A 25,513-nucleotide genomic window follows, 5' to 3' on the forward strand; every position below is an offset into this window, starting at 1 on the left:
AACAACTCCAAGAAGACTTAATCCATAAAGTCTTATCTTCCAACTTTTAGACCTGATTCCTTATAATGTCTAAATGGATAAAGTTTCCAACTTTACCCATTAAGAAGCTCCAAACAAGAAAGATATAAATCCCTAGATCATAAGATGTCCAAAACTCACTTTTCTTCATGCATGGAGTGAAGAGAGCTCTTGCATGCACTCTCTACTCCACCAAGTAACCAGATCTGAACCCAACCATCAATCAAAAGCCCAAGAGTACTCCAAACTCTATGAAACAAGTCTCAAAGGGATGAAAACTCATTAAAATGGATCATAACACTATATACTCATAGATCTAATGAATAAACTTAATAAAGCTTGAAACTTTAATACATATAAAGGTCCAAAAGTAGTATAAGAGCCGAATACTTCAGTTTCAAGGCTTCAAACATCAAACTTTCTTGATATAACCGCTTTAAAGCACCAAAGGTCACCAAATGAGCATCAAAATGTATGAGAGGAAAAAGATGAGGAGCTTAATCTATGAAAAAGGAGGCAAGGGTTTGCTCCTAATGAGCTCCTTATGTGATGGAGGCTGTAAAATGACCTAAAACATGGAGGTAAATCTTTAAATATGGGGAAACCCTAATTTTATGAGCTTGGGCTGCACAGCTCGCCATACAGTGGTGACGAGATTTTACCTATTCCATTCCAACTTTAAACAATCATAACTTCCTCTTTCAAATCCGTTTTTAATGATCTTTATATACACGCAAATGTATTAATAAGCTCCATAATTTTATCTAATCACTTTTGATATAATGAATACCAAACTTAATTCATTAATACATGCAAAGAGTCTAAAATATCACTTTTCCCATTCTACACTTTGGCTCCAAAGCACAATTCAAGGGTTTAAATCACTTAACCAACATTATCAACGTCCAATAAGGTCTAAACTTTATTCTCTTGAAGCGTAAGACCTTTACTCGATCAAATTATGGCCCACTATCTTAGAATTAGAAAGATCCCGAAAATTGGATATAATAGAATTTGTAACCCGCATAATTATGGTGTTATATTATAGGGATAAAGCACTAAAAGGGTAACATAGTTTAAGTTGTGTACACATTTAGTCACTTATGTTTATTTTTATACATATTTAGTCAATTATGTTTTTTTGTACACGTTTAGTGACTTATGTTTTTACCTTTGTATGCATATGACAATCAAACGTAATGGTCGTATGTGTAGAAAATAAAAAACATAAGTGACTAAATATGTACGAAAAAAACATAAATGACTTAATGTGTACAAAAATAAACATAAGTGACTAAATGTGTATACAATCTAAACTACGTTACCCTTTGAGTGCATTATCCCTATATTTTATATCTTAAAAGAATAAAAAAAATTCATTTAACCTTAATTGGTATTTATTTATGAAACTAGATTCTAATAAAAAACAAATATGAGGAGTTTAGACATAAAATTTCACTATTTATAAATTAAGTCAAGACGGGAAACTATACTCACAAAGCTATTTAGGTATATAACAAATTGGTTTTTGATATTTTTCTAATCCTCATGAGAAGCGAAAGAAAAAATATTAAGGTATGTGGTATTTGTATATTGTTATTTCCTCCTCATGATCTAAATTTAGTTACGACTTTTGGGTTAAAGTGTCAATTTGAAAATTCTTAATTGAATGGTAATGAGAGGATTTGGTTTAGTGGAGTAAATGTTAAAATAAATGAAAATGTGATGTTTAACTAGTGAAATGTGATCTAAGTGGTTAGAACATGATTTTGAAGTAATCTCGCTTTATATAAGTTAGTCATAATGAACACGATGAAGGTTGTGATTAGTTTATCTAATATAATATACAATTGTATTTTCTTAATTTTTCTATAAGTACTTCGTAAATTTTAAATGTCAAGTAACTACTTTTATAAATGCCTTGTTTCTATTCGTTAGATCCCTAACTTGATATGAGTTCCTAAAACTATTTTGATTTATAATTCCACCAATAAAATTGTTCTTTTTGTCAAGAACTTTCAAATCTACTTTTCAAGTACGATCTTAATTAATGGAAAACTTGAATTTCAACCCATTCCAAATTGTAATGTTGCACACTAATGACTTTCAATACAAAGCTCTACTTATTGAAGAATATTCTCAATGGAATATCATAATTAAGGTATATATGTTTGGGGATTAGTTGATTTAAAAAACAATTTAATAACACAATGGAACATTTATAGTTTTAATTTTATTATCCCTAAAGCTGATGTAGTTAGAACTTACATGATAAACAAGAACAACCATATGGTATTAGAGATCCATTACCTCAAGTTTAGGCTTCCTTAGATGCCAGAGAATAGTAATATAGATTGGTTACCTTTATTAATATCCATATAGAGATGAAAGATTTCTAGTAGACAACAAACAAAGCAAAAGCTGATCCCATTCTTATTCTTTCTTAGTATCCTCGAGATACAAGGGATGGGAATTGGTTTCAATAAAGAGGAAGTCAAAGTAGGTTTTTTAGTGTTGACTTATTTTCTTTAATGACCAATGTGTTTAACAATTGATTTTCCCATAATGATTTCATTGAGAACAATAGAATAAATATAAATTACAAATGGGCCAATACGACTAATACGTTGGGCTATCTACTAGGCTTAATATAATACATAAAATAGTACATAATATACTTAATACCCCCCCCCCCCCCCCCCCCCCCCGCGTAGTTCGAGTAGTAGGAACACTCCGGATGCTCAAACTGTTCCTAAAATTCGTAAAGAGATGTCAGTAGCCCTTTGGTGAAGATGTCAACATACTGAAGTGAAGAAGGGACATGAAAGACACGAACTTGGACAGTAGCGACTTTGTCGCGAACAAAGTGAATGTCGATTTCAATGTGCTTTGTCCTTTGATGTTGAACCATATTGGTTGATAGGTATACCACACTAACGTTGTCATAGTACCCAATAGTAGCCTTGGGTATAGGGGTATGAAGCTCGCAGAGGAGATTACGTAGCCAACATGTCTCAGCAACCGAATTGGAAACACCGCGATATTCAGCTTCGACACTAGATCTCGAAATAGAGGGTTGGCATTTTGAGGATCACGAGACAAGGTTGTCGCCAAGAAAAACACAATAGCCACTGGTTGATAGACGAGTAGACGGACATCCTCCGCGGTCTGTGTCTGAGTAGGCAATGAGACCAGTGGTGGGCGATTGATAGCTGGAGACCAAGATCCAATGTTCCGCGAAAGTAACACAAAATGTGTTTTACTGCATGAAAGTGAGGTTCACACAGATCATGCATGTATAAGCAGATATGTTGCATAGCAAAAGAGATATATGGTCTAGTGAAGGTTAGATATAGTAAACCTACAACAAGGCTGCAATAAAGGGTAGGTCGGCGACCGGTGGGTCGGTAACATTGCGCTTTGATTGCGTGGCAGCCTGAGTACGACACTGATTGTAGTGTAACATGTTTTCTCATTCAAGGACTTCTAAAGTGTATTTTTTCTGAGATGGGAATAACCCCTCGTGATTTATAGTAACCTAAATACCTAAAAAAATATGACAAGGAGCCGAGATCGGTCATTGCAAACTTTACAGCCAGGAGTTTGATAATGTGCTGAAGTACTGTAGTGGTTGATACTGTAAGAATAATGTAATCTACATATAACAACAGGTAAGCAGTGTCATCACCGGAACTGAAAATAAATAAAGAGGAGTCGCTTTTGCTATGAAGAAATCCAGCTTTTGTGGTATAAGTAGCAAAACGTTTGAACCATGCCCTTGGTGCCTGTTTTAGACCATATAGCGACTTTTAAAGGTGACACACATGATTCGGGAATGGTGGGTCATGAAACCCGGGTGGTTGGTGGATGTAAACGGTCTCATTAAGGTGGTTATGAAGAAACTTGTTTTTGATATCAAGTTGGTGCACCGGCCACTTGCGAGAAGTAGCAAGACTGAGAACGGTACGAATGGTAGCCGGTTTAACAACCGGGCTAAAGGTTTCATCACAGTCAATTATGGGTCTTTGACTTTTACCGTTAGCAACTAAGCGAGCCTTATACCATTCCAAAGTGTCATCTACATTGTATTTCTTTTTAAACAACCACATCGACCAGACAATATTAACGTCCTTTGGTCTAGGAAAAAGTACTCATGTTCCATTAGAAATAAGGGCATTAAATTCGGGTTTCATGACATTATCCCAATGAGGGTCTTTTAGGGAATAGAGGTGGGAACGTGGTATAGGGGACTCGGTGGAGGTGTGGAGATTGAGTTTAGATATAGAAAATTCCACGTTGTGCACGGGTGGTCATTGAGTGAGTTGGTAGGGGAGATTTAGAAGGTCGGGGGAAGCGGGGAGGGGACTGTTTTGTAGAGTGTCATGAGTTGGAGGGTTGTTGTGGACATTTTCATGAGGTGACATGCTGTTTTGGGTATTTTCGAGAGATAGGGGTTGTTTGTGGGTGTTTTGTAGTGAGGAGGGGGGTGTTTGGAGGGGTTTCGGTGATGGTGGGGGTTGTTTGGATGTCATCGAGTAGATAAGGAAGGTGTGATGGATGAAGTTGGTTAGTGGTGGAGGCGGTGGAGTTAGTGGAATGGTTATTGGGAGGAGTTGGAGGCTTGGTGCTAGGAATGGAGGGAGATGATGGGAAATCATTAAGGAAGGAGTAGGAAGGTGGAGAATTAGGGTCATGGATTTAAACGGGAAGGAGGTTTCATCAAATGTGACGTGTCTTGAAATAATTATTTTATGAGTGTAGATATCAAGACACCGGTATCCATGATGTTGGGAGGGATACCCAAGGAAAATGCATCGGGTAGAGTGGGGTTCAAGTTTGTGTTTGGTTGGTATTAACGGGTAACATAGGAAACCAAAAACACGTAGGTGAGATTATGAAGGCTTTTTGGCAAAACGTTTGAAGAAGGGTATGTTATTTTGAATGGTGGAGGAGGGTGTGAGGTTAAGAAGGTGGCATGCCATGTGTAGAGCTTCCACCCAATATGTAGGAGGAATATGTGCATGTAAGAGTAGGGTGCGAATAACATTATTGAGAGAGCGTGTCATTCGTTCGGATCGACTGTTTTATTGGGAGGCCGGGGGACACGATAAATGAAACTGGATGCCATTTTCATCAAAAAGAGAGTGGAAATTGAGATTGTCAAATTCATCGCCATGGTCGCATTGAAATGATTGAATTTATCGTTTAAATTTGGTGCGAACATAGGCACGAAAGTGAAGAAATTTACTAAAGACATCTGATTTGTTGCGAAGTGGATACACCCAAAAGAATATGAGTAATTGTTGAGAAACAAAATATAGTATTTTATGCCACTATTACTAACAATGGGTGAAGTTCATAAATCAGAACGCACGATTTCAAATAAGTCAGTGGCATTATTATTAGAAGAAACAAAAGGTAAACGTGTATGTTTTCCAAGACGACACATATTACAAGATAAAGAGACCTTGTTTTTATTACAAGTAATTAAATGGTTTAAAGTTAAAGATTGGAGAACGCGAGGTTGGGGATGTCCCAAGCGTTAGTGCCATAGAGAAGCTTGAGTGGTGATGAGGGCAACAACAACGGGAGTAAGAGGGTAGAGGTCACCTGTGCTATCGCATCTAAGGAGCGTCTGCTTGGTTAGGAGATCCTTCACAGTAAAACCAGAAGGATCAAATTCAATAGAAGTATCGTTATCAGTAGTAAATTTACGTACACGAATAAGGTTTTTGACAATATCAGGTGTAACAAAGGATTTGGTTGAGGTGTAAAGGGCGGTGAAGGGACGGAACTGAGATTGAGTAACCGTTGCCAACAAAAACTAAATTGTAAGTACGGTTATTACTAATGGAAGAGTGAGTACATGTATCAAATGCGAGATGGGATGTAGCTCCCGTATCCATGTTCCATCCAGGGTCTCCGGGTTCGACAAGAGTACCAAGATCAATTAGACTCTGATACCATGTTTGACAAATGATTTCCCCATAATGATTTCATTGAGAACAATAGAATAAATACAGATTACAAATGGGCCAATACGAATAATACATTGGGTTATCTACTAGGCTTAATACAATACATAAAATAGTACATAATATACATTAATACAATCACTTTCTTTTATATCGAGCGGGTTATTTAAATCCTTTTCAAGCTAAAAAATTTAGTAACCAACCCGTCATATATTTACTAGTAATTAATTAATTGATTTTTTTATATAAGATATTTAAGTTAATATAATAAATAAAGTCTATTAATTTTTTTTGACTAATTTACCATATTTGTTAAATAGTTAATTTATCTCTTATAAAATATATTATTTACTTCCTTTATTTAAATGGTATTTTGTGTGTGACCTTAGAGATTTACATATAATAATTAGTATAATAAATTTATTGTTTCTTGTACATTAGATTCTACAGACTCTCACTTGTGCAAGAGATAAAGAATCAATTATAAAAACATTGCTAAGTTTCAATATACATGTCAGTGCCCCTATCAATACTTGAATGTATGTATTTACCTCATTTACATGAACTATTTAATGCTTAATGACTTGTAGTTTTAATATCCCTTTGTTATGATATCATTACACATGAGGAATGGATCAAAACATTCTCATATTGATTCAATATTAGTTTCTTGATATTTAAATATGAATATAATTGTTAGAGTTAGATTAATCATCATGTCAATATCATATGGTTGTAGCCACATGATCAAATCTAGAGTAAATCTATTCAGTTGTCATCGAGACTGATCGATATTACATTATAATAATTAGATGAAAAAAATTCCATTTATGGTTATATGCTCTTAGCTACAAGTTCTACATTACATCTTATAGTATCCTTTATAATTGCATTGATAAGAACATAGTTTAACTACATCAAGGCATAATGTTATGCTTACTTAGAAGCCAACATAATTCTCAAGTCAAAACATAGATAAACTAAATTTGTACTTAGGTTTCACCTTATGAAGCCGATTTATGAAATGAAAAATTGAGTTTAGTCAATCCAGTATTCACCAATAGTGAATACATATGAATTTGGCTATCTACAAGATGCATATTCATCCTTATGAACATTGCCAACATTCACATAGTCTTCATTCGTAATTAATCCTATAACACAATCAACTATGGATGTTTAGACGTAACTAGTAATTAAACATAAATTATACATGTTAATTTTAGAAATAACTAGCAATTAAAAATAAATTATACATGTTAGTTTTAGAACACATTGACATTGAACTTTCATGAACCAATGACTTCACTTTTTGTGAAAGCATCACGAATTTACAAGTGAAAAGATGTTAAATAATAATAACCATTCACATATATGGGTATTAGAATCAAGCACAATCATGATGTGTCATTCTTAGGATTTAGTGTTGTAAATTTATACATATATACATACACACATACACACACATATATATATATATATATATATATATATATATATATATATATATATATATATATATATATATATATATATATATATATATATATATATATATATATATATATATATATACAGAGACAGACACACATACACACACTTTTGTCCATGACCATACCACTCTACTCTATCATTAGTAGCTTTAGTTAATCATATTTCTTACATGAAGAAAATATATTCAGAAGAGTTAATTGAGAATCGTATAAATTGTTTTGTAAATTCACATAAGTCTAGTTCTTTGTCGATTTAATATTATATTACATTGGCATGAGTCCAAAGAAACACACACACACACATATGTATGTATATATATATATATATATATATATATATATATATATATATATATATATATATATATATGCATGTGTGTCTTCTCTCTATTTCTCTCTCTCTATATATATATATATATATATATATATATATATATATATATATATATATATATATATATATATAATATTTATTCAAGATTTTTCAATGTTTTGAATTTTGACTATTATAGGTTATACCACTTAGATCAATTAATACAAATCTTGAATCATGTATCGTATTCCATGAATCTCATTATAAATAATGCATTTCCATGTCAAGACTAACAACCTACAAGGTTGAAGAATGGAATTTAATTAGTATGCCAAGGGCATACTTATAATAAGTGGTTAATAGTTTCTAAGCTCTAATTAATACTTAGAAATTATCTTAATTGTGAGTAAAATGCAACCCATTTGGTATTCTCATTAGAAAAGTCTTATGCTATTAAATGATTTCTTCATGTAAGTATCTTAAATTTTATTATAATACTCAGATTTCATAAACATTTTGATACACCGTATAAATGACTTCACTCAAATGATTTTTCAATAATATATTTTGAAATCCATTTTTAAGCTCGATAATCTGAATTATACATTTATGAAAACAAATATGTAAATATATTTAATACCTTTTTACCTAATAGGAACCGTTCCTCACAATCTATACTTAACCTTAAGGATCGATTTTGATCCGGGGCTAAAGTTATATACTTTTACCTATATAAATCTTTACTTGTAAGATATGTTATATCCTAGTAGAGTTGATGTTATGTTTCAACTCTTTTTCCCGTTCTTTCTCCACCTCGACCACTTGGTGGAATCTAGTAAATATCTTAATATGAGAAGAACTTCGTCTGAATCCTTGTAATCACTCACCACGCTGTGGTGAGCTATGTACTGTGTCACGGTACCTGGAGTTTAGCAAAGTACATTACTGATTCCATTCCAGCTTTGGGGATAAATTCCCCCTCCCCCCCACTTCTAACACATATATCTTTTTTGTTTCTAACCCATTTTTGATGATCTTTATATCCATGTGAAGGTGGGAGCATACTCTACAAATATGTTAAGTCATTTATCACTGACTTAATACGAGTCTTAATCTATTAAGACACAAAGTAGGCCGAAAAAACATTAAAATACCCATGTTACCGTTTTGGACAAAATGCATATTCTCATGCATTCTTTCTGTTGAACTTACTCATCTAAACTCTTCTTAGCGACTTAAACTTATATTGTTGATTTTCATGAAGTCACCACTTCATAATCTCATATTTATCTCTTTTATGACCAAAATTCCCTTTTGGTCAATATTTGGCTAAAAGCCAACTTTCTCAAAATTTCAGGTTCTTACAATCTACCCTACTTAAAGAGATTTCTGATGGGAATTATGCAAAACATATGATTTCCTATGTGTGCATGCAACCTTATTACTTGATATATGTTTTCTCTAACTGAACATACAACTTTGAACAACAAATAAGAAACCCTAAGACATCTAGCATATTTTCGAAAATAGACTAATTAGGGTTAGGAGAAACATACTGTGACAACCGTCAAAATTCGAGTCGGTTCTAGATTTGAATAAACTTAGTTGCACATATACGCACGACACATACTGGACTTAGTGACTAGAAGCTCAGTTATAACCTACTAGAAACTTGGAAGCAACTAGAAACAATGGATAATGTACTTAGATTTCACATTGATATGTGAATTCTACAACTACTTAACTGTAGAGGCTATCCATATTCGGGTCACTCTTTGACTCGAACACCTTTTCATGAATCATATACACACATCATGCACTTGACCTAGAAGTAGAAATTAGGTCAAAGTCTCATAGAAACTTAAGTCAAAGTTGAAGACTAGGACTAGTATACTTGATTCCTCAATTTCGCTTGAATCTCGGAATCACTACATAGAATGCCAATAAACCGATAAAAATAAATTACAAACATTATTTATAACTATAAAAGAGTTATAATACCATAAGATAATTTAAAGTCTCAAATATTCTATTTATTTTGATATCCAAATTTTTACAAACTCTCAAAAACCCTAAAAACCCTAAAACTTAAATTTTATAAAGTTTAACATCAAGAATTCTATAAAAATAGTTATGAAACTTATAATATTATCTTAAAACAATTAAATTCAGGGAAATATAATCAAGGAAAATAAAAATTTAAGTCATTAACATTCATCCTTAATTTATAAGTCAAAAATCAAGGTTTCATGAATAAAAACTTGATTTTAGTGCACATTTTATATAAAATTTAGATATTTTATAAAATAACTTAAATTTTATAAAACAAAATGAATGAGAAAGGGTTATTATACTCAAAATTTCGGACCCCTCTCTTCCCATATCTCTCTCTCACACTCTCATTCTCCAACACACACACATCTCTCTTCTTTCTCTCTCTAGAAAACTCTCTCTACCTTCTCTCTAATTTTTTTTCTCCAAACACCACAACCACAGCCTCTTAACCACGAAATTATGGAGATTCATAAGGGTTTTTCAAGCCACAAATAAATTTAAGGTAAAGAACATACATCTCTTGAAGATCCACAACAATGATTTAAGCCATGCATGTGCATATACTTCAAAAACCGACTTCTACTTCTTCATCTTCTTCAAACTTGTTTTCTTTTTGTTAAAATGGTTTTTAGAACATCATGGATGTGTTTTAACACCATGCATGTATGATAAACAAGGTTGCATGTTCATGATCTTAGTGCAAAAATCGATTTTAAGGATTAAAACATCAAACTCAAGTTAAGAGTTTTTGAGAAACAAAATTTTGTTCATAAATGAATGTATACATTTTGATAAGTTTTAATCTTTTGATCTCTGGAAACATGACTAGAATATAAGTTTATCATGATATCTTTTAAAATATTTCAAAAGATTTACTCAAAGAAATGATGAAAACTCATTTTTCTAACCAATCACCATGCATGCAATCTGCCAGATTTCTTTACCTGACTTTAAACTGTCATATCTCACTCATTTCTTAACCAAAATTCGGGATTCTTTTTCTGAAATATAATATTTCGAGTTAGCTTTCAAACCCATCTGACCTCACTGGACAATTCAAATATTTCGATTTGTAGCAATTTTTACAAAACTGTTGCTCAATCAGCACCTTTTTGTGAATACTAGTTTTGTATTGCATGTTCAAAGATCTTATTCATCACTAAAAATCAAGGAAAAATTAACTTGAGCACTTAACATCATGTATTAAGAGTTACAAAAATATCTTCATTCAAAAGCCTTTGGAACATGTTGCAAAAATTCTCAAAGTAACATCAATAATTTTTACCAAAATCACAAGAATTAAGTTTTCTCTATAATTGTTTGAGCCTTTAGGCATGTTTTTTGACATCAAAAATAAGAAAACAATTTTTCATTGTTATTAAATTGTTTGAAGTTGCATTCTGGAAATTTTCAGCTCAATATATATTTTCTTTATTTTTACATGAAAATAATAATAAAATAGAGTGTTAAAGCATATAAAATACTTAAACTTGTAAATAAATTCTGGAAATATTTGTGGATGAGCCTTTAAGTTAATAAACATCTCTCATGAAGTTTCATCGATTTTTGTTACTTTTTAGTATGGTTTTTAATTTTCTTTTTATTTAGCTCTAATAAATCATAAAACCACTTTAGGGAATGTGAAAATATTATTTCTTATTTTTCGCAGCTTTTACCTTATATTTAAGACTCCGAAAAATATTTTGGCAATTTTTGAAAATGTATATCTATTTTTCTTGAATTTTTGTGTTTAGAATGGACTAAAAACAGGAAAAATAGTTTTGCTCATCCAAAATTCATGAAAATTTACCAGAAACTCTTATAATATGTTAGGATGATACATAAAAATTTTGATGATTTTTATCTTCTGTATGCTATTTTTCTTCTATTTTCCCAAGATTTAATACACTTAAATGTACAAAAATCAGAAAAATTGTGTTAAACTTTTTGAAAACACATATTAATATTTTTCCTAGATTATGTACACTGTAAAATAGTTACACAAAAATTACAAGAATTTTTCATGATAATTTACTATTTTTCCATGATTTTATGATTATTCATGGAATTAAATGGTGAAAAATAGTTAGACAAATCAAAAATTCAAGAAAATTTATCTTAAGGTGTTTGACTTCAATTAAAAATGAAATACAAAGTTTGGGAAAGTTTAGAACTAAATTGATTTCGTTTTGAATATTTAATCATTGGAACACCTCTAAAATGTTAAATATTAACATTTCAATAATGGAAATTTTCCACTTAAATTGTTATATAACAATTGATTCTTTGAAACTTAATTTCCACAGAAAAATGTTTGTAACTTATCAATATTAAATTTTGACACATTATTGGCATAATTCTATTGTAGTAGTAAGTATACTAGTATTAGATTTCAATTAGAGACTCATTAGTGTGTAACATCGTTGTAGGAAAACGATAGTGGTACGAGTGGAGCGTAGATCAAGGCATCATTTGCATCATCTCAATGCGTTGTGAGTATTCACGCACTCCCCTATTTTCAGTTTTTATGTTTTGGGGTGGAAAAGCATGTCCCGAAAAACTATTATTTGAATGTTGTATTTAAATTGATTTGTATCAAACATGATTGCTATTTTATTGCTATATCTCTCTATGTATGTCTATGCAACACGGAACATGAGAACTTATCGTATTAAGGCCCTTCCCTTATCTCTAACCATTAACTCTTTGAGCCAATGGTCATTATGGATAGCGCTATTAGGAATTGACAACTCCTCACTCGCCCGATTGCTAGAGTGCATGATACCATATTAATCTATGGAACGATAAGCATAGATCTTGATAGGGCTTCAGTCATAGGTTTGGTTGAGAACTCATTGTTTGCTCATACACATACAAATTTGTTATTTATTATGGCAATAAACTCGTTTATCAATTATAGCAATCAACTTTGTTTCTTATTATAGCAATAAACTTTGTATCTCATTATAACAACGAACTTTTGTTACTAAATACTTATTTACTTGTTTTAGCAACAAAATTGGTTGCTTCTTATAGTAACAAACTTGTTTGCTCCTTGTAGCAATGAAACTTGATTACTCATTTTAGTAACAAACTTTATTTCCCATGAGGATATGAACGTTGCATCTCTTTTGGGCAACATACTTTATTTCTCATGATGACAACGAACTTTGTTTACACAAACTTATTTACTCATTTTAGCAATATATTTTTATCTATGGAAACTTATATCAAAATTTGATTTCGATTCATGAAACCAATATTATTTTTAAACTTGTGAGTACTCACCAACTATTTTTATAGTTGATGCTCGTTTTACATGCTTTTTCAGGAATCATCGAGTAAGTGGCACTTAGGGACACTTCAGTTTTAGGAGCATTCACATGTGTTGTATTTCAATTTACATTGTAATTTCTTTTAAAAGTTGTTCAAACCCATTGTAAAATTGTAATGATTTTTAATACTATGGTTGGTGTTGTCTTTTAACTTTTGCTATGAAACCCTTTATACTGTCACGCCTCGTGTTTCCGCTTTAGCGGGGTGTGACACATACCTTGACTGTTATTGACTAATAACAAATCCTTGTGTTTTTGAAGCCTTGAGATCAAGCACCACAAATGTCGTTCCTTTAGTGGTTCACGCCCAACACTAGGAAAGGGAATAAGATTGAGAGAGAGACACACAGAGAGAGAGAGAGAGAGAGAGGAAGGAGGCTCATAAATTCGACTATCTCTTCAAAAGAACAGGTGGCGGAAATTTCTAGGATTGAGGTTCCTTTTATAGTGCAGTCAGGAAACCCTAGATAAGCCCAAACCCAACATTATCCTAAACCGGGTAATTATCCACCTTCTTGATTATCCACCAGACATAATTCTAGAAACCCTAAGGCTCCTTGAAACCGTCCAATCCTTATGGAGGGTTCTATAATGCCTCTTGCTCAACTATTGAACAATTGCACTTCAGTCCCTGCACTTTTATTTAATTCTTTTAATCCCAAAATTAATTCCAGTTAATTTTTGATTAAATATTAATTAAATATTAATATTTCTAATTAATATATTATTTTCATAATATATTAACAAATTATTTATTTCAATTTATTAATCAAATAATAAATCAACCTCTCTTTTCGAAAATCATCCTGTATAGTTGCTAGTTTTGAGGGCAACCTAAAAGGACTATGCTATTATCAATTCAAGTATATACCAATTATAGTTATGGGCTTAGACACCTAATCCAACAATTTCATCAGCGAAATATTTTCTTACTCTCTTGGTTATTCTCTTCCTTAATGTCTTATTTCTAAGGTTATTCTCTTTTTTAACCTCATAACCCAAAATAGCTATCTACTTTCCATTTCTTCGCATTTTCAATGCATTGTCCAATCTGTCTTCATCTATCTACTTACAATGGCTATTAAGGGACGTCTACTACTCTATATACCCTTATGCAATCACATTACATCTTAACACCATTTCTCATCTTTTTTGTACCACTTTTCACAACCATCTGCATAAACTTACCTCTTTCATTCTTTTTTCTCACAAGTGTATCAACACACTTCTTAACCATCTTCTCATAGGTAAGTTACCATTTATCAAGCGCTTCCACTACACCATTATCACTCTACAACAGGTGACTACTCACCCCTTTTTAACTCTTTTCTAACTCTTAGTGAAGCATTACACCTACTCACTTCAATTTCATTCTAGGGAGTTGTATCTAACTACAACTCTTTTCTCTATAATCTCTTAGTGCTCATGAACTACTTTCACTTCCATCTCTTTTGTACTATCGAGACTCCAAGTCTCAATCTATACATGGCAATTTACTCTAAGCACCATCTTTATCTTCTAGCCTCACCACTTGATCTCAAGGTAGTTTAATGGGTCCACTAAATAACCATAAGTGCAATGTGTCTACAATGCCCATACACTACATACACACTATACTTAGACAGATTCAAACTCACCATTACATTCCCTGATTCATAATTTTTCTATATCATTTGTTATTCCACCTCTCAATCCCCAGGTAGCTTAATGATTCCTTTGAATCACGATAAGTGCAATGTTTATGCAAAGCCCATACTTTTTCATGCACACTATACTTATATAGATTTATTTTCACCATTTCACTTTCTGGTTCACAAATCTCATTTCTTACATGATAAATTATTCTCAATTTACCATGCTAGCACTTCTTATCTCAACCTACTAGATCCTTAATGGCTCCATTGAACCACAATAAGCACCATGTCTCAGCAGCGACCATAAATTTCATACACACATCATACTTACCTAGATTCAATATCACCACTTCATCACCTGATTCACAAAGATCTTATCTATTTTCTCATGACCCATTTCTCTACTTGATTTTTTTGGGTACATATCTTCTTTAGTCCTCAGCTGCTCGCAATCCAACAACTATGACCTTCCCACTTCTTCTTACTTACTCTACACTTGATACATCCAAATTATGTATTCTAACATACTTAATATTCTCTTACATTAAGAAGTTAAACACTCCTTATGTTTCTAACTTATCATCTATAGATGACACCTAGTCATCTTATTTTCTATTGGAATTCTATACCCAACCCTAGACTCTACTCATGAGATTACTATCTGCTCACTTCTCTATGCTACTTCTTACTCTACTTCTAACAGTTCCTTATTACACATAAGGTTTGATTTTATTCTTTCTCTAACAGTTACTCACGTGTAAACTGTTACATAACACATATACATCTACATACTCTCACATGTCTATATTTTCTCACTATAGGAGCTACACCACCTCTTCTTTCTCTCTTATAGACACACTAACAAAGCGTTATATTACTCCATATACTCTATGCATTTTACTGTATTAGAATTATTGACCCGTCTTCTCATGCTCCTTAGCTCTTAACACATCACAATGGAACATTCTTAGTAACTTTTATCTTTCTCTTAAGTGTCCATCATGAAACTTGTTACACCAATTTATGTCTACCTATACATTTATCCCATCCCTCTTCTAATATTTCTCTGGTTAGTTCTATCACTATAGCATCAATGACATGGTGCAAGTTCTACTCATCATATCTCATACATATTCCATATAACAATGGACTTTCTTCTCTACATGGCTTCTTGCTAGCAAGAAAAGCCAATCTAATCTTGTACTCATCAACACACTTCTTTGACTTTCATGCCTTTCCAAGATAGACTCTCTCTATATTTCTTTTCTTTCTTTGGGCATACTAGCCTTCTTACTCTTTCTCTACTTTTTCTATCCTCTTTTTTTGGCACTCTTTTTCTACATTTCTTTCTCTATCTTTTTTGTCCCTCTTTTTTGTCCCCATTCTCTAAGCTTCACCATCTCTTCTCATTTAGGACACATACTCTATCATGTGTTTATCTACTAGGACATATCATATCTAACACATCTTTCTTTCATGATACCGCAATATCATTCTTTCTACATACGCTTGGCATCTCTTTAACTAGAGAGTCCATTCTTGTCATTTCAAAAAATGACATTTCTTTCTTTCTTCTCTAATATGCTAGACCCAAAATTTCAAGGTTGGTGAATCTATTAATCTCAAACTCTTTAGGTTCTTTATCTTCACACATCTTCATCCGTGTACCTTACATCATAAAATATGGTTTATTAAAAAACCATCTCATAATCTCTAGGTCTCATCTATCTTCCACCGTTAAGACTAGGAATGGATACACCGAACCTAATTCACTTAAACTATTGCTCTCATTCTAATTGTAATGACCCGCATTTCTTAACATCTAATCTAAGGGATATATCAGAGTTTTAACTAACAAATTCGGAATTCTAAAAATATTAGAACACTTACATCCCAGGCCAAATCATGTGTTTACATTAAAAATATTACATACAACTTGAAACAAGGAAATGAAATCTATTCTAGGTCCTCGTACTCCTATATTCTATTCTTATACCACGGTTGCTACTACATGAACCTCCAAAACATAAGTCTCTACTACATCAAACAAACGTGTCTGGTGAGTTATTCTTTCTACTTTTCTTATCTTTCTTTTTTCTATTTTTTCTCATACTTTGTGATCTAATCTCTTTCTCTAATAACATGCACTGTTATTCTTTCTTTTTTCATCTTCCCCTTCTACTCTTCTCTAATCTTTCTCATTTCATCTATCTCTTTCTCTATCATCTATTATGTTTCTCATACTCTTATCTTTTCATCGCTTACTCTTTCTTATCCTCTTAACATGCACATGTCTTACTCTACACATATTCTATCTTCTATCTCTTTCTTTCATATACTCTATATAATCTTCTCTATCTCTTCTCTACTTTGTCTCTTCTCAACCATATCTATTTTCTTACATATCTCTTCTCTTCTCTATCTATTCTCTAATGCGTAAACATTTCGTTCCCATCTAGACTCAACGTTCACATCTCATGCCATATTCAAAGGGTAACAACAACCCATTATCATTTTTGAACACTATCACCCGATCTTACTTCTCTCTCTTATGATCCCTTGTGGATCCTTAATATTTCTTCTTCTCTTGAATCCCTTATAGATCCATAAATCTTAATCCCTCACAGATTATATCTAAGTTCTTAAAAAGAACTCTCTTATCTTGTTCCTCTCAAGGAACCCTTTCTCTATCTTATCTAACCATACACAATCTGGATCCCTGCAAGACCCATCTATCTACATCCCCAAAGGGATCATTATCTATCTGCATCCCTAATGGGATGATCATCTCTTTTCCCCATAGGGATATAAACTCGTTCACAAAGGAACCATACCCTTATTCCTAAAGAAATCAACTCTTTGTTCCCGAAGGAACCATACTCTTATTCCTATTGGAATCTGTAACTCCTTGCCGAAGGAATCATACTCTTGTCCCCGAAGGAACCTCTATATCATTTTAGAAGGAATCATCTGTCTACTTATCCCTATCTCTATTTTAGGACTCTACACATAATAGTTGTCTCATAGACATTCTATCATTCTATCTCATTAAGAGATCTTCTAATACTTATTTGCTACTTAACTTACTAAGTACATAATCATTATCCATGTCTAGAAACATATAAGTATTCTAAACAATACCTTTAATATCTAGACATGTAACAACCCAAAAATCATGATAAAAGTTTTCATTTAAAAATCAATAGTTGCAATCACCAAATAGATCCAAGTCAATAATAGTATACAATATCCAAAAACATTAGAGTAATAATATCCAAAAAGTGCGAAATCATGAGGGGAGGATGATGTGCCATCACGCCGGGCTCTTCCCTTTTGTACTGGAAGTACCTGAAGTCATAAACATAAGCTGTAAGCCCAAAGCTTAATGAGTGTCCCCAAAATACCACATACCAAACATAGGAACTGGGTCTAGCCCTCAAGTATATTACAACCCAATAAACAAATATGGGCCCAACCCTGGGGTTTATTTCAACCCGATCATACAATAGTGGGCCCTACGCTAGGGTTTATTTCAACCCGATCTTACCATAATGGGCCCTGCCTTGGGGTTTATTTTAACCCAATCATACAATAGTCGGCCCCGCCCTAGGGTTTATTTCAACTCGATCATACAAAAATATATGTAACAATCACATAACGGATGGCATTATACATAAATAAATAATAGGTTGACATTGGTGCCTTCAACCCTTGGATACAGCGAGGAGACTCACCTCACAGTCAGACGAAATAGCTGCAACAACACGTTTCTCTGAATACCGACTCTATCATTCACCTTTACATATAATAGTGGCCAATACTCAGACTACAACTCAAAATACACAAAATACCCCTAGGTCAAACTTAGTTAAATCCTGGACAAAGTCAAAAGTTAACCGAGTCAACCGAGTCAACTGAACTAATTACGCCCAGTGAACTCAGCTTGCACGCACGGCGTAGTATGCGTTGACCAAAAGACGGGGAGCTGACGACGTACGCACAACATACCATTTGGTACGCCCAGCGTACGTGTCTGCCACCCTTCCTTTATAATACGAGCTTAATCCCTTAAGCCCTTTCGTTCAAAATCCAGATCTAGTCCTCAAATGATGTCCTTAATCATAAAGTTTCCAACTTTAAGATCTTGCATGGCTATTAAGTGCTTAATATCAAAAACCCTAACTTCTTAACTCATTAAGACATCCTAGTCCATGCATGGAGGAAAACTAAGGACCAAGATTACGTTTTTATGATTCAAAACACTCCAAAACATCTAAAAGGACAACTCAAATGAATTAGAGTAACCCATACTCAAATACATCAAGCTTATGGGACCAAAAGGAACACAATCCAGGGCTAATCAAGATCTAAGTAAAACGTCATCAAGATCAGAGCTTTTTACCTCCAACTATTGAAAAATGGAGATGTGTTTCTGGATCCAAAGTGCTTCAAGCTTCCAAGATGCTTTCCTTCCCTTCTCCTTCCTCCAAGAACACCAAAACACACACTAGTGGCTCAAAGATGCTCTCAAAATGGATTAGGGTTTGCAAGGGTCGATATGGGGGGTGGAGGCTAATGAAAGAAAGGGTTTTGATGCTATAAGGGTGTTTAAATAGTGCACAAACCTTAAATATTAGGGTTTTGGTCTAGGCCACGTACACCCATCGTACAAGAAGTACGCACATCGTACGTGATGAAACACGTTTTCTCTATAAATACTACAAGGGACCAATTTGCAAAGAAATTTACATACCAAGGGCATAAATGGAAATACCTGAATATCAAGATGTTAAAAATCTTACCCATTTGAACTAGACTTCGTCCTCGAAGTCCACTGTTGCAAGTAAATCAGGGTAATGCTCTCGTATCTCTGACTCCTGCTCTCAAGTCTATTCAGAACCCTTCTGATGCTGCCACTGGACCTTGACAAAAGACACCATCTTGTTGCGCAAGACCTTCATCTTCCTATCCTAGATCGCCAATGGTGTCTCAACATAATTCATGCGATCATCAAACTGAATATCATCCAAAGGGACAACCACTGAATCATCAGCCACACACTTCCGAATTTGAGAAACATGGAAGGTGTTGTGGATTTGACTCAGCTCATCATAAAAATCCAGTCGGTATGCAACCATGCCCACCCAGGTGGTAATCCTAAAGGGACCGATAAATCAGGGCCCCAGCTTGCCACGCTTCCGAAATCGAATGACACCTTTCCAAGGTGACGCCTTCAGAAGCACCAAGTCCCACACCTGAAGCTCGAGGTCCGAACGTTGTCGGTCTGCATAACTCTTCTGTCTGCTTGTGCGACTTGCAACCTGTCATGCACCTGCTGAATCAACTCAGTAGGCTTGAGTACCACCTCAATACTCCCCATGACACGATGCCCGACCTTGCCCCTGCAAACTGGGATCCTGCACCTCCTCGCATACAACATCTCAAAAGGTGGTCGTTTAATACTAGCATGATAACTGTTATTGTAAGAGAACTCGACCAGTGAAAGATAGGTATCCCAACTCCCTCCAAAATCTAACACGCACGCCCAGAGCATATCCTCGAGTGTCTGAATCATACGCTCACTCTGCCCATTGTGTGGGGGTGGTATGTTGTACTGAAGTGCAGTTGAGTACCCAAATCCTCATGAAACTTCCTCCAAAACCTAGAAGTGAAACGAACATCACGGTCAGAAACCACTGAAACTGGCACCCCGTGTCGGACCACCACCTCCCGAATGTAAATTTCTGCCAACTTGTCAGCTGATATACTCTCAGAAATAGGTATAAAGTGCATGCTCTTGTTCAATCTATCCACAATGACCCAGATAGAGTCGACACCACGCGTCGTCCTTGGCAGATTTGTGATAAAATCCATGGTGATCTATTCCTACTTCCACATGGGAATGGGTAATGCCTGCATCTTGTCATGGGGTATCGGATGTTCGAACTTGACTTTCCTACAAGTTAAATACCACTCTACAAACCATACAATCTCCCTATTCATACATGACCACCAATAACTCAGTTTCAGATCCTGATACATCTTTGTAGCCCTGGATGGATCGAAAACTTTGACTTATGAGCCTCTTCTAGAACTATCTGTCTCACCCCACCAGTAGTCAGAACCCAAACTCTACCACTCTGAGTCAACAATCCTCGACTATCTATGACAAATAAAGGAATTTGTCCCTTGATTCGCATCGCCTTCCAATTCTCCTTTTCAAGCCCTCCACCTGAGCCTTCTTGATTAAATCCAACAAAGGAGAAATGATAACCATCCTCACACATACATCTCCAATAAGTGTTCTCACTGCCTTGCGGCTCAAGGCATCGTCCACCATATTGGCCTTTAGTTGCCTCGAAGCATAAGCAATCACGTGACCCCTCTGTATAAGAATAACTCCACAAAACTGATATAGAAGCGTCACAATAAACCATAAAATCATACATACCCTCGGGAAGTGCGAGGATTGGGGCCTGATTAGGCCCCCACCGTATCAGCGTCTCGAAAGCCGACCGCTGATTAGGCCCCTACCGTAAGGTAACATTTTGATGGGTTATGAGCATAACAACAAACCTATATGTTCATGCAACCCTAATTGCTTTGGATCTAAGTTTTTCAGTATTGAACATGTAAATTGAATTCCAAAGCAATAACCCTACAAACTAGCATACAATTTCGAAATTGATATACAAATTAGGGTTAGAAGATTACCTCACTTGTTATGTAGTAACAACAAAGACAATCTTGAAGATCCTTGACTCTTTAAAGCTTAGTGCCCCAAATGTTACACCTCTAATGGTTCACAAACACCCAATGCAACAAGATGAGAGGAGAGATATTAGAAAAATCGCCTAGGGTAAGAACCTTATCCTTTTGGGCCGAAGTTCTAATGACCTGGAAGGTTTATATATGGCTGAGGGCTGCTAGGGTTTCTAGAGGAAACCCTAATTTCCTACTTAAGGCTTAAGCAGCCCATGGACCTCTTACCAGTAGGCCTTGGACGAAATCTATAGGGCCTCCCTATATGATTTCGTCCACTCCTAATTAAGGAGTCCAGTAGCCCAGTTTCACAACTATCAATTATTTGCAAAATAGCCCCTCCATTATTAATCAGTTCCTTTAATCCTAAAATTAATATCAAATTAATTTCTGATTAATTACTAATTAATAATATGATTTCTAATTAATATATTAATCTTGTAATATATTAATAAAATCATTTTTAGTACCAATTTATTATTTCAAATAATAAATTCTACTCTTTCTCCAGTAGTCATCCTGTCAAGTTGCATGAGTAAAGGCAATCCAAAAGGACCATGCTATAATCAAATCAAATACATACCAATTATAGTTATGGGCTTAGACACCTAATCCAACACATTCTTCTTCATCAAGCCAGTCAACGACATTGTAACCTTGGAGAAATCCTAGACAAATCTTAGACAATACTCTGCAAGACCTAGGAAGCTCTGAATCTCAGATGGGGTCCTTGGAACCTCCCATCGCATCACGACCTCAATACTGGCCGAGTTGACCAATATACCTTTCTGTTTGACGATGTGCCCCTAAGAACTACACCTCGCACAACCAGAACTCATATTTGGAGAATTTAATATACAATCTCTCTCTCATCAGGGTATCCAATACCTCCCACAAGTCCTCCTCATGCTGCTCGTTGGTCTTGGAGTTGACCAAATTATCATCTATGAATACTATCACCAACCGATCCAACATCGACCTGCAAACTCTGTTCATGAGATCCATGAACATTACGGTGCATTGGTGAGCCCAAATGGAATCACCACAAACTCTTAATGACCATAACGAGTCCTGAAGCCCGTCTTCTATACATCAACGTCCCCGACCCTCATCTGATGGTAACCTAATCGCAAATCAATCTTGGAAAACCAAGATGCACCCTGAAGCTGGTCAAATAAATCTTCGATCCTCAGGAATGGGTAACGGTTCTTCACCATTAGCTTATTCAACTCCCGGTAGTCAATGCACATCATGTGTGAACCGTCCTTCTTATTCAAGAACAAGATCAATGCTTCCCAAGGTGATCTACTTGGCTGAATAAATCCCTTGTCTAGAACTCCTGAAGTTGCATAGACAACTCATACATTTATGGTGGTGACAAGCGATACGGTGCCTTGGCTATTGGAGCCGCTCCAGGAACCAGATCTATCCGAAACTCGGCCTTCCTCTCCGGATTCACTCCTGGAAATTCCTCAGGAAACACATTGGACAAATCCCGAACAATGGGCACCTCACTCAATGTCTTTGTGCCCTCAACTCGAGTATCTCCCATATAAGCTAGAAACCAAGACCAACCTTGCTGAAGATATCTCCTAGCCCTCGCAGCTGAACAAAGAGCTAGCCCATGCGAAGCTCCCTCGCCAGGAATAACTAGCTCTCCCCCACTTGGGGTTCGAACTCTCACTAGATGGCACTCATAATCAATCATGGCCCTATTGGGGCCTAACCAGTCCATCCCGACAATAACCTTTGATCCTCGTAGAGGAATCGACACTAAATCAATGGAGTATCTCTCGCTGAACAGATTCAGGACACACCCTTGGTGAACCCTCGAAGAACTCATGGAACATTCGTCTGTAATCTCAATCTCCAATGGGTAATCCATATTCCTGAGAGCATCACAAAACTTCTTGCTATGTGCAAGAGATACAAAGGATCGGGTAACACCCGAATTAAACAACACATGAGCATCCATACCATTTACTAAAAAGGTCTATATCCAAGATCATATATAACATGAGTATCAATAGGGAAAGTGTAACAACGTAAATTTTCAAAACAATTATTCATTTTTAAAACATAATTTCATTCATAAGATATCGTAAGAATCCATTGTATCATATGTCATCATAATAAAACAAATCCCAAGATCTCTAATACATAAATCCCATCAGTGTGTACAGATCATGCCGGCGCCTTCCCGCGATCCTCACTGGTACCTGAAACACATCACACAAACACTGTAAGCATAAATGCTTAGTGAGTTCCCCAAAATACCACATACGCACATACGTCACTCAAGGCTATAGCTCTACAAGACCTTCCGGTCCATGTGTCTCAGGGGACTTCCGTCCCACAATCCTGGTAGACCTTCCGGTCCTACCCATAATGACCTTCCGATCCATATCATAATGACCTTCCGGTCCATATCATAATGACCTTCCGGTCCATAACATACTACTCATAACATAACATAGCACATACATATTAAATAACAACATACATCACATACTCCTCACATAAGACCTTCCGGTCACACATATTACCACTCTAGGTAAAGTATAGTGAGAAGACTCACCTCGTATGATGTCGGATAACCTCTCGTGCTCGATAACCCGACCTAGCCTCTTCCTATCAACACAATAACATCTCTAAGTAATACTTTCTCTTGTCCTCATTTCTAAGGAGTGGGTAGAAGACCATTCTACCCCTCCCAGGTCTCTCTCTAGAACCAGCTTGACCAAAACCCTACGGTCAACTGAAGTCAACTCAAGTCAACGGTCAAACTTTGACCAGACTCGTCGAGTGCACTCGTGTGACTCGGCGAGTCCAGGCGTCTTCCGAATCCTCATAGATCCTCACTCGACTCGTCGAGTTAACCTTTCACTCGACGGGTTACTACCGGTCATGAATCGCGGGGCAACCCGACCCGACTCATCGAGTCCCCTTATGGACTCGACGAGTTCCTTCCATGGCAACACTCAAATGACCTTCTGAGGTCAGATCTGTTTCTCTAACCTATAGATCTGACCTTACCATACTCAATAATCACGTAAAGGTCCTTTACACTCATGCAACGTTCAATATGCTTCTTTTGGTGAAATAGCCTCTAAAATGGCAACCTAGGCTCATATCTCTAAGGAAGTAGCATAAAGCAGGGAGGTTGGGGCTCTCTGGACCTCTCAAGGTCCAGATCCAGAGTTTAACACTCAAAAGGACATCATAAGCATCATATCCAAGCCAATAAAGGATAGAGAAAACCCTAGATTCAAGGGTTCTTCACCAAAACAGGAAAGGGTTCGATTTAATACCTCAAAGATGGAGTTTCCTTGCTTGAGATCACAGAATAGCAACCCCTTGACCTTCTTTTGCTGGAATCGCCTTCTTCTTTGCAAAAAACACACCAACAAGGATTAAAATAGCCCTTCTCCTCACACCACACACTCAAGCTCACTAGGGTTTCTCTATCTGGACTGGTAGCCGCAAATGAGGGCCATAAGGTTCCTTAAATAGGGCATAGGCCCGAGGATTTAGGGGTTCCACCCACAGCGCCTACTCGGCGAGTCTACTCTTGGACTCGTCGAGTAGTTCATTAAACTCACGTGGCCACCCCGCTTCTACTTGACGAGTTATAGCACCAACTCGTCGAGTAGGTCAATGATTCACAAAAATAAATAATTAAAATAATATACCTGGAATTCCGGGTGTTACAATTCTCCCCCACTAGAATCAGACTTCGCCCTCGAAGTCTCGTTCTGCAAACAGCTCTGGATGCTGTTCCCGCATCTCCAACTCTGGCTCCCAAGTCAACTCGGGCGCTTTCCGATGTTGCCACTGGACCTGAACCAGGGACACCTCCTTGTTCCTCAGAACCTTGATCCTCCGATCCAAGATCGCGATCGGCTTCTCAACATAATTCAGGCTCGCA

At 35.5% G+C, this 25,513-nt stretch overlaps 1 protein-coding gene across 1 annotated transcript; it reads right to left on the reverse strand.

The window, feature by feature from the left end:
- Positions 1 to 22,951: 22,951 nt before the first annotated feature.
- On the reverse strand, positions 22,952 to 23,560 carry LOC145127496 (uncharacterized). The gene has a single exon (XM_079062684.1). The coding sequence runs from the start codon at positions 23,558 to 23,560 to the stop codon at positions 22,952 to 22,954; it is 609 nt and encodes a 202-aa protein (XP_078918810.1).
- Positions 23,561 to 25,513: the final 1,953 nt, after the last annotated feature.

This window comes from Lactuca virosa, chromosome 7 (genome assembly GCF_052849685.1).
Source record: "Lactuca virosa cultivar CGN04683 chromosome 7, Lactuca_virosa_CGN04683_v6, whole genome shotgun sequence".
Taxonomy (NCBI): domain Eukaryota; kingdom Viridiplantae; phylum Streptophyta; class Magnoliopsida; order Asterales; family Asteraceae; genus Lactuca; species Lactuca virosa.

Bases quoted from the DNA above. Each gene is read 5' to 3' on its own strand.
- LOC145127496 (XM_079062684.1), bottom strand. From the start codon at position 23,560: ATGGATGCTCATGTGTTGTTTAATTCGGGTGTTACCCGATCCTTTGTA.